Genomic DNA, 14,539 nt, shown 5'->3' with positions numbered 1-14,539 from the left:
TTCATGAATTTGGCTAACAATATTCTGTTCGATACCCATTCCCACAGCCTTTCAGTCACAGTTTGCCTTCACCCCTAAAGGGGCACAATACATCTTTAACTCAGATGCTCAGGGAATGCCTCCATAATCTTGCCATTGCACACAATCTTTGCAGGCAAGATCTTGAATGCCTGGACTTTCTCCAGGAGCACAGGTACGACATTACACTGGTGAATCCTCCTCCAAAGAGATTCACTGGACATACTCATTCAGGACATGCAAATACAAAGGAGCTCACAAAGAGGCTAGGCCACTTCTCCACACCCAGTACAAATTCCTGCTACCTCAGTTAAATACCTGAAATTATCTGGTAATCTGAAGGTCACCCTGACACTGTCAAGAAACAGCTACTGACCTGCTTGGCACCCACAATACTAGAACAGGCCTAACATCTTTTAGGCTTTTTTTGAGCTCTGAAGGTAACATATTCCTTATTTACAATTTTTACTTAAGCCCATTTATGCTATTACTTGCAAATCAGCCCACCATGAATGGGGCCCCTCTCCAACAAGAGGCTCTAAAATCTGTCCAAATTACAGTCCAGACACTCCTTCATTCTAGAGATTTTAGCAGCATCTTTTCATGCCTCTTGGAGTCTCTGGACTGCCCATGTTGGCCACTTTGCCTTCAAGATCATTCCATTCTCCCCAGGAATCATCAGAGGAACCAATCACATCTGGACAGATTGACCCTCATGGGGTCTCTAGGCTGGTTGTAGACCTTGAAAAAACAATTCCTCACAACAGTTTATATTATAAAAGCATTTTTATTGAACACACTCTGGAGGTAGTCAGAACCAGAACAAAATTTGGGATTTGGATGGGGACCCTGTTCTGAAAGCTTAGATACCAGAAAACTTTGGATTCTTCTCTCATCCAAGATTGTGCTATAGAGACCTAAAGGCTGATTTGAAGCAGAACATAGAATCACAACATGGGAGACTAGAGACCGGGGATTAGACCCTTCCAGGAACCAAGAATGCTGCTCTGCAATACATTGGTCTAGACCACACTCCAGAAAAAGAAAACTTGGCTTGGGCAACTGCCTGGAAGAGGCAGTCACACCAGGCTGGGTTGCTGCGCTTGGGAGGCAGTGTGACTTGCATCAGGCTCTTAGCTCTTGAAGCTCTTCCGGGAAGAGGAGGTGGTGGAGACAAACTTGACACTGGAGCTACTGCCCCCACCACTGCCAAAGCCCATCCCCATGCTTCGGCCACTGCCCGCACTGAAGCCAGAGCCCCCCGCACTGAACCCGCTGCCCAGGCCGGCACCTCCACTGCTGCTGGAGTAGTAGCTTCCACCGCCACCTCCGCCAAGACCACCACCAAGACCACCGCCAAGGCCACCGCCAAGACCTCCGCCGAGGCCACCGCCAAAGCCACTGCCACCGCCGTAGGCAGAGGACATGTTGTTTGTGATGACAGCTGCAGAGAAAGGAGGGGAGGACTTGGTGAGACCAGTGTGCTAGATTGGTCCTACACGTCCCAGTTATTTGATCCCACTAGTGTTAACACTGTCCCTGGCCTCTTTCACAGAGGAGCAAAGAGGCTCGGGACTATGCCATTTAGTTAAGGTCCCTAACAGAAGGTTGGTGAGCTTAGAAGGCAAGGGATGGTGCTAAGTCCTCAGGAGGAAGGGTCAACAAGGGGAGAGGGTACAGGATGTATGGGATACTGGGCCTACGCTTTAAGAAATAAGACATGAGCCATGTTGGTTCATGTCTCAATCTGTGCTCTTTCCCCTCCACCACCTCCTTCTCTCTAAATATATTAAAAAACCATATGTTGGGATGGGAGTTTCTGGTATGTAGAAACAACAGGATTCTGAGTTGGCACCAAATACCCCATATTATTATCATTGTGAAGGTCTGTTCAAAGTTACTTACAAATGTTGACTGGTCCAACTCCTTCTCCACTCAGTCTAAAATGGGAAAAATTAAAGTAAGAGTTAAAAACTCCCCAAAAGACAGTACTAGTCATGTTTAGAGCTTGTTCTACAAGCAAGGAGCCTGCATGGCCCAAAGCTGCTTACGTTAGAGAAAGAGATAGCCCTCTAGAGTGACTTCCCGATGAAGGGGAGTGTTGGCCTGTTTGATCTAGAAACAGGTTATCGGAAGAAGATTGCAATTCACCTTCTCCTCCACCCATTATACAGAAAGCATGAGTAAGAGGCTGTGGGAACTCTGAATATGTATGAAGCAGTTTTGGCCTGGTAGGAGCTTACATGCTCTGAGGGAATTTGGCATAGACAGAAATACTTCTAAGGAAGGACGCAGTGGGTAGTGTCAGAAGATTGCAGAAAATGGAGTAGTTTGAGAATCCAAAGGCAAGTGAATTTAACTCAGCTGGAGTAATCATGAAAGGCTTTCTGAAGGAAGTGGTACTTGAAGAGTGGGGAAGACATTTGTTGAATTGCTTGAAGGAGAGGAATTTGGTGGTGGGAACAGGGTCAGAAAAGTGAGTTGGGGCCACATGGTGTAGGTCAGCTGTATGCCTAGGTGTCAGATTGAAACTGGATTAGTGAAGAATAATTATTATGTACAAATAGTGGTCACTTGAGTGTGTGATGGAGTGGAGAAGAAGCTCCATTTTATTAAATGTGAGGCCATCCTGGGCTTGTGAATTCAGCCATCTGTTGCCCACCTGCACTCCTCGCCCTCCAGCAGCTTCCTGTAGGTGGCAATCTCCACATCCAGGGCCAGCTTGGTGTTCATCAGCTCCTGGTACTCCCTCAGCAGCCGGGCCATGTCCTGCTTGGCCTTCTGCAGGGCGTCCTCCAGCTCAGCCAGCTTGTTCTTGGCATCCTTGAGGGCCAGCTCTCCGCGCTGTTCGGCATCAGCGATGGCGTTCTGCAGGTTGGCGCACTACAGAGGGAAAGAAGTGAGTGGGAACCCTTTGGTAGCTGACCTAGGCCTGAAGTGTCTCTTTCTGGGATTCCGGGGAAAAGCCAGTACATTTGTCCTGGTCACTGTGGATGGTGGAACACTGAAATGCTGGTACTTGCTCCAGCTCTGGGGTGTGTGTGTGTGTGTGTGTGTGTATGTGTTTATAAAAAGTAAAACAAGACAAAACAGGTGTCCCTTTCGGAGCTCAGGCCCCTTCCTTGCCTTCTTGCGACCTCTCCCTACCTGCTTCTTGACATTGTCAATCTCGGCTCTCAGCCTCTGGATCATCCGGTTCATCTCAGAGATCTCTTGCTTGGTGTTGCGGAGATCATCCCCATGCCGGCCGGCTGTCTGCTGCAGCTCTTCATACTGAAGCCACCAGAAAAGAGGAAAGACCCCATTTATTTGAGAATGGAAACACTTTCTCAAAGCTCCCAGGCAGGAGCTACCAAGAGGTGGCAAGCAGTGTTATCTGAGGCCTGGAGCTGGTTTCAGCTTTGTCCAAGTGGACCTGATCTTAGATAATTTTCCCTTTAGTGCTTTTGTTTTCATAGAGACACAGGTGTGGGATTCAGAATGAGATTCTCCTTAAGGTTCTTGAATTTATGTGGCAAATGTATGCATGACTGTTCCCATTAAGTCACCCCACGAGGCCTCAGCAAGTTTCAGGAGCCCCATCCTTAGCATTTTGTCAATGGCCTGGAATCCTAGACATGTGTCCATCCCTTCACTCAGTATTTGCCACAGCACCCACCTTGGTCTGGTACCAGGACTCGGCTTCCGTCCGGCTGCGGTTGGCAATCTCCTCATACTGGGCCTTGACCTCAGAGATGATGCTGTCCAGGTCCAGGGAGCGGTTGTTGTCCATGGACAGCACCACGGACGTGTCTGAGACGTGCGTCTGCATCTGGGACAGCTCCTGTGGGGAGATTTGAAGTCAGTCATTCTGTGTTATTTAATGTTGGGTCCATTCAAATCTTCTACCCATTGTGGTATGTCAACTTGAGAAAAGAAATAATAACCACCTACATCAAAAATTAAGTTAATAAACAATCCAGATCATGACTTAATCTAATTTTTAAAAAACTTTAACAACTTTGAACCTCCAAATAAACCCCTATCATGTAACCTCTCAGACTCGCATCTTCTTGGGCCATAACTTATTTTAAAATAGTCTAGCTGCATGGACTGTGTGCTGGGAGAAAACAGAGAGGGGATGCCACTCCAAAAAGGAAAGGTGGCCAGAAAAGGTGTGCCTTTAGTAAAGCACTCCAAACCTCACTCTGCAAAATGACTGTTGAAGAGATCTTTTACTTTAAATTTGACTTTCTTTTTTTAAAGTGTTGGCTTCATAAGTAATAAAGTATGAGTAGTACCAAAGGAGGAGGAGAGAAAGAGGTGTGCACAGCTTAGGAACCACCGAAGTCAATCCTGGAGCCCCTAATTCCTGGTGATGGCCCATGTCTCTAGGTCCCAAATAGAAGACATTTCTTACCGCCTCAAAGAACATCTTCATGAAGTTGATCTCATCCATCAGGGCATCAACCTTGGCCTCTAGCTCCACCTTGTTCATGTAGGCAGCGTCCACATCCTAGAGAAACAGGGATGGTTGGCACTGCATCCGATTTTTACCCTGACTTAAATGAACGACACCTTAAGACAGCATAGCCATGGGCTATGGGTTGTCTCCTACCCACACACCTTCTTCAGCATCACAAACTCATTCTCAGCAGTGGTACGCTTGTTGATTTCATCTTCATACCTGGTTGTAAAAAGGATAGGAAGTGCTGATCAGAGGATGAGGTGCAGGTGGGGCCTGGGATCTTTACTGCATGAAGACCACTGTGAGCCTGCCTTCCCGCTGGGAAGGGTCTTCTCACATCATACAGGCAGAGAGGGAGGGAGCACTGGTAGTGTGAGCCCCTGGGCAAGGTCCTCATCCATAAGGACATTGGTTTTTCTGTAACTGCCCACCAGATAATCATTATGTTATTGCTATCATTCAGTTGCTTCAAGAATATTCCCATAAAGAAGCTGTGTTATTTCTTCCCCACTCCACATCTAGTCAAGCTCCCTAGTGTTTTTTTCATCACAGCCTTGTGAAAAAAAAAACAAACAAAAAACTACCAACCCAGCTGCTGCTCCATAAGGACTAAAGAAATTATTTGCGCCACTAAGTTGGGTTTGGGGAAAATCCATCAGAGAGCCCATGCTGTGGACTTCAAGTACACTGGGGGGAAAAGCCCCGAAGAGCAAGGATTACATGACGGCTCATTTCACCAGGTGGTACCAAGGGCACTGAGCCTGTTGCTCTGGCTGGTGGCTAAGTGCTGGTGGTACCAAGGGACTGAGCTTGGGGCTGGTACTTTCTAAACATGGACAGGATATTTTTTTCCAGTACTTCAGGTATCCATGGAATGTACATGCGTCTAGCCCGTGGGGAAGGCATAAGTGGCAGCCTGGTTATAAAGTACATCTGGTGCCAAGAAGACATCACCCGCCCCATCTCTGCTCCCTGTGACCCACTTGTTCTTGAAGTCCTCCACCAGGTCCTGCATGTTCCTCAGCTCCGAGTCCAGGCGGCCCCTCTCCCCCAGGATGCTGTCCAGCTGTCTCCTGAGGTTGTTGATGTACTGCTCAAACAAGGGCTCCAGGTTCTGCCTTACGGTCTTGGTCCCCTGCTCCTGGAGCAGAGTCCACTTGGTGTCCAGGACCTTGTTCTGTTGCTCCAGGAACCGCACCTGGAGAGGGCAGAGTTTGAAGGTGGAGAAACTTGAATTTCATGTTTCGATGATCAATTCACCAGTTTTTCTCCCATTTCATGCTGGTCCCCTACACCTCTCCATGCAGTGCCTGGTCCCGGGCCCCAGGAGGGGAGGTCCAGAGTGAGGTGCTTGCCTTCACTCCTCTATGGGAGACAGGACACCCAGACTGCACTGAAGATACTCAGGCTACTGCCCAATGAACTCCTCTACCTTTCTATTCAGTCAGCCCTGTTACAGGAAGCACAGAGCTCTTCTCTTGGCCCCACAGTCAAGGAGCTTGTATGAGCTCATCTCTGAAGGGGAAGGGTAAGACCCTCTCTTCTAAGCGGCCAACAAAGTGGTCTAACTAAGAAAATGGGCCACAAATCCAGGACACAGAAAAAACTATAACGGCCAACTATGAAGGTATTTGCACAAAGTCAGAAAACCTCCCTTCTTCCCCCTTTCTTTGGCATTTACTCCACACTCATGGTGGTTTTTCACAAAGGATCCCACTCACCTTGTCGATGAACGAGGCGAACTTGTTGTTGAGGGTCTTGATCTGCTCCCGCTCTTCAGTCCGCACCCGCTGGATGGCGGGGTCGATTTGCAGGTTGAGGGGAGTCAGGAGGCTCTGGTTGACAGTGACCTCTTGGATGCCTCCGGGGGGGCACACGGGGAAGCCAGGACCACCGAAGCCTCCTCCAAAGCCAGCGCTGCCACCAAGCCCAAAGCCTCCACCAGCTCCACCGCCAAAACCAAATCCACTCCCGGCTCCACCTCCGAAGCCATAGCCGCCTCCGGCACCAGCACCTGCACCAAATCGGTTCCTGAAGCTGCCACCACTAGTGCTGATGGAGATCCTCTTGGAGCCTCCCAGGTTGTAGAGGCTCCGGCTGCCATAGCCACCTGCTCCGCAGGCACCCCCTAGGCTGACCCTGCCAAAGCCGCCACCGCCACCGCCACCCCCGGACCGGGACACGGAGGTGAAGCTGGTGCGGGAGACAGACGGGGTAATGGCAGAGGCAGCGCTGAAGCTACGGTTGCCTCCACTCCGGAAGGACACACTCGACTGGCGAGACATGATGGCTTGTTCCTGGTGGAGCAAGAGTACCGGGCACTAGGGGTTGGGAAGTGCTGGAGAGAACAGAGCTCAGCAGAACGCAGAAGGTGGCTCTGTTACCCAGGAACTGCAATCCCCCCTTTTTATTCTCTAGAACTGGGCTGGGCGGGAGAGCTGTCGAGCTGTGAATGATTAAGTGGGCTGGGCATGCCTGGGGGGCAGCCGTGAGCTCACCATCACACCTGCACAGTGGTGTGGGGTGCAAAAGCTTGCTTCCTGGCAGGCTGCACTCAGGTAGGAATAACCTTGCCTTACAGCGCTGATGTCCTGGCAGAAAGTTGGCGATGCTGCCAGGCAGTCTCTCTTCACCATGGGGGCCCCGGGGCTGCGAGCACCCAAGAAGGACAGCTGAAAGTAAAGGGGCATTTGGCCAATGTCCGGAGGGCTCCTCACAGGACCAGGGATATCGTCCGCCATCTCAGCATGGTGTACACTGTCCGTGGATTGGAGGCCAAGCCAGTCCCCCACTGGCAGGGATCTGCTCTCTTCACTCTTTTAGGCAGAGGGTTGTTGCAGTGACCTTGGCACTTGGAGAGGCAACGTGACCTGACATCTCAGCTATGTGCTAGAGGGGAAAATAGACTTCTGTCCTTTACTGCAGAATTCCCTTTCTTGGGGGAGGCAAAGTTACCATCCTGGAGTCCACTGGGCAGATTCTCTGGCAGAGTTTGGGCCAGAAAGCCTCCCCAAGCCGCAAGCTCCAGAAACAGAGAATGTGGGACATTCTCAGCCCTGCGTCTAGATCACTTTGCGCCCTACAGGGGCAGGCTGAGCCCTCTACAGCTCCTCCTGATTCAGTATTTTCTGTGGCTTTGACCTTTCCCCTTGCTCTTTGGCCTCGCCAGGATCCTGCAGGGGCTTAGCAAATCCCAGGGGCCCCATGCAATCCCTCATAAAAGGTCCCTAGACTCAGCCTGGCAGTCACGTCTCTCTTCAGAGGGAGCTGCTCTGCTCCCCCCGCAACCCCCAGCTGTGTTCCAGCAAGCCCTCAGTTATTCCACTAGGGAAGAAATGAGTCATCGTATCTGTTGGTACAGGCTGAAGGCTGCCACAAACACATACCTGCAGGAGCTTCTAATCTCATCAGGAACATGTTGAGAATCTGCCGGCCTGTTATAACGGAGAACCGCCCCGTTGCGAGCCGCGGGGACCGCTGCATTTTCTCTAAGCGCCAGCCCGAGGTTTCCTTGAAGGCCAGGGGAATGGAAAATGGAATTCTAAGTCTACGGATCATCCTGCCAAGAAGGCCCCATGGAGCAGATCTGGGGGACCAGTCAGCTGGCATCACAGTCGGCCACAGCTGCCTTAGGGAGGACTCCTTCGAGACCCCTCTGCCGTGCTTGTCCAGGTGGGCCACGGCACCACATGGAGGAGAGGGGTCTGCTTAAGTTTTAGCAAGTGTCCGTCTTAAACCACACCCCTCCTTTTGGCCGCAGACCTGAGTGGGGCCCACCTCTCGGTCTCCCCAGAACAGAAGCAGGACTCTAAGTCAGCACAGCACTGGGCCATTAAGAGCTGGGGCGGGGTGGGGAGCACCCCTGGGTGAGATTGAGAGCCTTGGGGGTGAGGGAGTACATTCTCAAGAGTAAAGGAATGAGGACCCAGCCCAGACTCAAGAATCTCTAGTCAGGCTGGCAGTTGGCTCCACGGAAGCCACAGCTGTGGGAAAATGACTCGAAGCTGCCGGAGATCAGCTAAGATGTGCTTGTTCACCACAGAGGGCTGCGATGAGCAAGCAGTGGACAGGTAAATCCAGACAGACAGACCAATGGCCAGAGCTCACCTCACAGGTCTTGAGCAATGAGGTCTGGGTTGCCTCCCCGCCTGGAGAATTCCTGAGACTCTCGGAGATTGATTTTACCGAGTTCGCCAGTTTCACACTTTGTTGCCTCTTGGGGAACAGATGTGAGTGTCTTGGGGACCCTGAGACATACTGGGGGACCCTCAGCTCCTGAGAGATCAGATCCAAGCTGAAAGCAGGTGTCTGAGGACTCCTAGCATGGTTCTCCCTCTCCACTGGGAGATCACCATCTGGGTATGCACCCCCCACCCCCGCACAGGTCCTGGGTACAGTCCACTGCCCTTGGGGAAGCCCCACCCCTCCCGAGACACGGGGACATTCTCTTCTCTCCATCCCTCCTCCTCCCAGCTGTGTAGAGGAAAGAGAGGGACTCGGTGGAACAGGAATGCATTCCGGCCAGGCTGAGAATCTCTAGAGTGTGCCAGGCTCAGAATCAATGCCAGGGACCAAAGGTGTGTGGGTGGCGAGTAACTGTGGCAGGGAGTGTTTGGGTGCTTGACTTGGGGTGGGGGGGAGCGGCACTTTTCTGGCCGAGTTTTGTGGGAACCCTCCCCCCAGCAGGTAGGGCAGCCCCTCCTGCAGTGCCAGACATGGACAGCTATAAATAATGGGGGACGGGGAGGGAGCCAGGCACCGGTAACGCCACAGTGTGGGAGAGTCCCACCCCTGGCATGTCACTGTGGCAGGAAGAGAAGGATTACATGGAGCTCGTTCAGTTTCTCCGCTGGGCACCCGCAGAGGGAGTTACCAAGTCATGGCAGCTCACGTTGCCTAGCTTTTCCCATCAGCAAAAGACGAGTGCAGAGCTAAGTGAGCTGTAGCGGCTGGCCCGGTGGGTCTCCCCGCAGAGGGTGGCAGGACACCCTAGCCTCCCTCACAGAGGTGTGCCTCACAGAGCAGGCGGGGAGAAGGGTAAATCCAGGTGTCCATTGGCGAAGGTTGGGCTCGTCCTGCAATGCCAGGCCAGGGTGCCCTCCTCGGAGCCCCATTGCAATCCTTATGCCTCTCATAGAAGATGTAAGGGGTAGACCCTACAGGTAACAAGCTGGTTTTGCACACAGCCTCCAGGTCTCACCGAACCAGACACTCCCCAAGGTTAGGGAACACACCCGGTTCCCCTTCACATGGCCACCCCACGCTCAGCCCAGCCCGACGCACTGGAGGTGCTCAGCAAACATTTTTTTTTTGAAGATTTTATTTATTTATTTGAGAGAGAGAATGAGAAAGAGAGAGCACATGAGAGGGGGGAGGGTCAGAAGGAGAAGCAGACTCCCTGCTGAGCAGGAAGCCCGATGCGGGACTCGATTCTGAGACTCCAGGATCATGACCTGAGCCGAAGGCAGTCGCTTAACCAACTGAGCCACCCAGGCGCCCCCAGCAAACATTTTTTTAATTGAACTGGCAGACATAAGGCATTTCCCTCCACTCCTTCCCCAGATCTTGGTGTGAGGCTCTCCCTAGCCCCATGCCAAGTGTCTGAGTCCCATCCACCTGCTTCTGTCCCTGGGTCCATGTTCAGAAGGCGGATCCCTTGTCCCCTGTAGCCTGGGCACCCTCTGAAGACAGAGCTTATGACTCTTCATCCTTTGCACTTTGCTCCATTCTTCTCCCACCAGTCCTAGCCCTGAGAGCACTCGGCACCTAGCAGCCCCTGTGCCCTGCCCCTGTCTCCCTGTACCCCTCCGGGAGAGAAAGAAAGTTATAATGTCCTCGCCTTTGCAGGTTTTCTATCCCATGCATGTTCAGCACAAAAAGTGGGGAGCAATAATTGGAGCATGAATCACCCTATTCACTGGGCAGAAGCTGGGAGCACAGAGCCAGATCGGCCAGGATGGGCAAGGGCAGATGGACCATGTGCCAGCCCCAGCGCCTCCGCACAAAGCCCTGCCTCAGGGAGGAACCAACGGAAGAGTTTTCCTGCCTCCACCCAAAGTCAGCAGAATCTTGCCCCCGCCTCAATTCTGGGTCCCAGCTTTGATCTCGGCTGGAATCTCAGGATTGCAGAGCCATAGAGGAGCCCGGCCCCTCTGCGGACTGGGGAGCTGGGTACAGCACCCCACCCTCCTGTGGCATGTGTGCCGGAGCTTCCTTATGCCTCTGGGAGGGCCACCCCACCTCTCCGGGACCGTCAAACCCCACAACTGAAAACAGACCTGGGTAGGAACGCAAATGTCCACAAGCAAAGCAACCACTGTGCCTTGGCTGGGGTGGTTTCTGGAGGTGGTATCCTATTGCTGTGACTTGGGTCATGGTGGTAAGTGGGGCCTTGGAGCTGATTTTTCTGGTGCAAGGGCTTCACACAAACTGGGCTGTAGCATAGGTAGAAAAGCTTGTGGGCCTACTCTGGGCTATGTCTTGGGCCTCAGGTAGCCCCTTGCACTGTTGGGACCCCGGACGCAGCCTAGCCTTGCCGTGCAGTTTTCCCCCATGGTGCTGGGAGGAAGCACGATCAGCAGACGCAGAAGGAAAGGGGCCGTGCGAGCTGGAGTTGTAATTTCCAGCTGGCTGGGGTTGGCAGGAAGGGTGGGGCAAATATGCAGGGGGCCCTGGGGAGCTGCCTTGCCCCCCCCGGCACACACACTGAGCAGGCGATTGGCGCTTGTGGGACAGCTCTGAGCTGCCCTCCGACAGGCCCCTGCAAGTCTGGGGAATGCTCTTCCCTCATTTGAAGGGTGTTTTGCCAATGGCATACCAAAGCCTTTGAAAATCCGCCGGGGTTGACTGAAACTACGGGCTGGAAATCAACAAATACTTGAATTAGTCAGAGGGACTTAAAAAAGGATACACAGCAAAACCCTCTGTGCTTGGCTTTCTCAGAGAGGGTGGTTTTATTTTTTTAACAAACACTTATAGAGCCCTCACCACATGCAAGGCACTGTCCTACAAACTTCGCACTGTGCACCTAAAATGGTGAAGAAGCAAAGAAGGGCTTTTACCGTTTTCTTGGCATTTGCTTTTGTCCTCACACGTGGGTATGAGTGTGCCTGGAACTCTGCGAACTTGCAGCACTTTCTCTACAAAGGAGAAGCAGGGACCCAACTCATTTATCCCAGGTTTCTATCCTGATGGGGTCAGAGGTTAGGGATGCAAGGAGCCCCTCTTGCATCCCTAACCTGCCGTGTTCTTTTTTTTTTTTTTTTAAGATTTTATTTATTTATTTGACAGAGAGAGACACAGCGAGAGAGGGAACACAAGCAGGGGGAGTGGGAGAGGGAGAAGCAGACTCCCTGCCAAGCAGGGAGCCCGATACGGGGCTCGATCCCAGGATCCTGGGATCATGACCAGAGCCGAAGGCAGACGCTTAACGACTGAGCCACTCAGGCGCCCCTGCCGTGTTCTTTTCCTCCCTGCTCCTTCCTCCTCCCTTCACCGCAGCCACAACTAGGGAAGGGAAGGAGAGGCAGAGGCCGGGGCTGTCCTCTCCGATGGAGCCTCTGCTTGGTGCACTGCTCCTCGTCCTGCCCTAGGGTAAGGCACAGGGACAGAGACTTGTTTCCATTTGCCCCCCGCCCAACAGCCCCCCGCCAGTACTGCGTGAGATGTAATCACGTGGGGTGAGCCGGTACAGACAATGGTGTGGGGGAGGTGGGGAGAAGAAGATCCAGGGCCATCTCAGGAAACACACTGGAAGCTGGGACAGTCCTGGAGGCACATGGACATCTTCCCAGCCCAGGCACACCCTCCGCGTGCTCCCCAATCCTGTCCTCACACCGCATAGGCACAGAAACTGCTGGCCTCGCTCATTGTCCACTGGGACCGACGGTCACTGTCGAGGGCCTGTGAAAACAGGTTAGGCTTTTCCAAGAGAGACACAATGTCCAAGGAAACATTTGAGAAAATACTTGTACCAATCATTTCATCATTTCTTCATTCAACATAAGTGTTTTGAGCAGTCAGGGGAGGTGCCATGCACTGGGCTGCCACCGTGGGAGTGCGGTAGTAAACAGGACAGGCCCGTGGGGGGAGACTCAGGGTCTGAGGACAGGGCTAGGTCTCTCCGATCTCCTTGCCAGGCCCTATCACCCACCTGGGGACAGCAGGTGGTCATGCAAGGGCTGGGTGGAGACTAGCCTCTGAGCCGAAGTCAGTACCAAGGCCCTTTCCCCCCAGGGTATCTGCCCCTGCCAGGCCTGGTCCCTTCAGGCTGTGGGTGTTGGTGCCAAATGGGAAGAGGAATGGGTGACGGAAACCCCTTTCCTCCTGCCCCTCTCCCATCCCTCCTCCTGCCGATGGAAGGAGTGAGAATCACACACTGTTCACCTATGTCTAGACCACATCGTGCTCTCAGCTGGCTGTCTACTCCAATCTATATCCACTGGAGCTGTTTTCAAGGGCTCGCATTGTCCCTCATCCCACCCAGTCCCTGGATTCCCATGGCCGTTCAGCCTCAACTCCCCTGTCCAGCCAGATGGATCCATTCACACCCCTACCCCCGGGCCCACCTCTCCCTGCCTTTCATGCTAAGAGGGGCAGTTGCACTGAGTGTTTCCTCTGTCTCTCCATCTGTCTCTGTCTCTGTGTGTGTGTCTCTCTCTCTCTGTCTTGGCTTCTCTGCCACAAAACATGAGGCAGAGACCCAGAGGCTTCTCAGGCAGTCTGTTCCAACTGGGGGTCTGACAATGGCTAGATGGGGTGCCTCCCTGACCCTGGACTGTCTGTGATCCCAAACCACTCGGTACATGGGATGGGTCATGCTCAGGATGTGTTCTGTGGTACGATAGAAGACAGTAACAATAGGCACACTTAGACAGCACTGGCTGAGTGCCAGGCACGGGTCTGGATATAGTAACTCATTTAATCCTTACAACGTCATGAGGTGGGCCGGTTATTATCCTTATTTTACAAATGAGGAAATCGAGGCCCAGAGAACAGAAGTAGCTGGTAAGTGATGGAGCTGCGATATGAACACAGACAAGTGTGACTCCAAAAGCCCTTGTCTTCACCATTGTTGATGCTCAGGTTGTTGGTCCGTGACCCTGATTTGACCTGACGAGGACCTCAGCAGCGGCCCTGGTCTCCGGCCAGCCTGTGAGGGCAGCAAACATGGAGGGCCTCAGATGCCACTCATCAGTCAGCATGTGTCAGCATCTTGCAGCAGCCCTAGTGGGGAGGAGGCTCCATCCGTGAGTGGGGATAGAGGGGTGGTCCTACGGGAGACCCTTTCCCCCTCGGGATTGCCAGGACCCGAGGTGGGGTAGCTGGGACTCTGGGGCAAGACTCCAGAGGATTGTGGTCATCCTATACAATGTCCCTGGGGCGGAAGTTTGGGGATCGCCTACTACCACTCCTCTCCCTACGTCCCTGACACCAGACAGAGGGCAAAGGCCCAAATGCCTCTTCAGTAGTCTATCCCAGATGGCCGAGATGTGTCTGACAACCACTTCTCCCAGCGCCACATGTGTGGCCCCGTGTCTTGGTTCGGCCTCCAGCCTTTCTTTCTATTGCTCATCTTTCCCACCCTTGAAACTCTCTACACCAAGACACCCAGATAGGGTCCCCCAGAACCTTGCTCTGGTTGAACAGAGGCCATGAAGTAGAATGGATAAGAAGGGGTGACTCAGCCTGAGGATTATTTGGCATTTTTTATTCTTTGGGAAGAATGGGTTACCAAGTGGTCTCATAGGGATTAGACCAACTCCTTGAGTGAGGCCACCCTACTCAGAAAAGAAATGAACCCCATCTCACTCAGATATGTGGCCTCATTTCTTTTGATGACCTTGGGCCTGATTTCCTCTCACTCTTTTTTGAAATAAATGGCTATTGGAGCCTCACTGTGTGCCTGAAATTGTGCTAAGATTGAACATGTGTTGTCTTATTTACTACTCACATTACCATAGGCAGTAACGCTATTATTATCCCTGTTTTCTGAACCTCAGAAAGGAATCGTGTCTTGTCTAAGGTCATCGGCTAGTAAGTGGCAAACCTGAGATTAGTCCCCAGGTCTGGCTG

At 52.5% G+C, this 14,539-nt stretch overlaps 1 protein-coding gene across 3 annotated transcripts; it reads right to left on the bottom strand.

Annotated features, from left to right (window-relative positions):
* Positions 1-786: 786 nt before the first annotated feature.
* KRT5 (keratin 5) lies at positions 787-6,901 on the bottom strand. 3 transcript variants are annotated; one of them, XM_035002599.1, is made up of 10 exons: positions 6,187-6,901; positions 5,449-5,663; positions 4,624-4,684; positions 4,418-4,513; positions 3,677-3,841; positions 3,166-3,291; positions 2,681-2,901; positions 1,924-1,958; positions 1,394-1,462; positions 948-1,345 (listed from the first exon to the last, which is right to left on the bottom strand). In XM_035002599.1, the coding sequence occupies exons 1-10, from the start codon at positions 6,748-6,750 to the stop codon at positions 1,152-1,154; spliced, it is 1,746 nt and encodes a 581-aa protein (XP_034858490.1). In that variant the 5' UTR covers positions 6,751-6,901; the 3' UTR covers positions 948-1,151. The 3 variants fall into 3 exon arrangements, with proteins under 3 accessions (XP_034858488.1, XP_034858490.1, XP_034858489.1); XM_035002598.1 differs by having other exon boundaries at positions 948-1,462; positions 6,187-6,575; positions 6,621-6,901; XM_035002597.1 differs by having other exon boundaries at positions 787-1,462.
* Positions 6,902-14,539: the final 7,638 nt, after the last annotated feature.

This window comes from Mirounga leonina, unplaced genomic scaffold (genome assembly GCF_011800145.1).
Source record: "Mirounga leonina isolate KUSES-001 unplaced genomic scaffold, KU_Mleo_1.0 Mir_126, whole genome shotgun sequence".
NCBI lineage: Eukaryota > Metazoa > Chordata > Mammalia > Carnivora > Phocidae > Mirounga > Mirounga leonina.
This window is presented reverse-complemented; position numbering and strand designations above follow the sequence as displayed.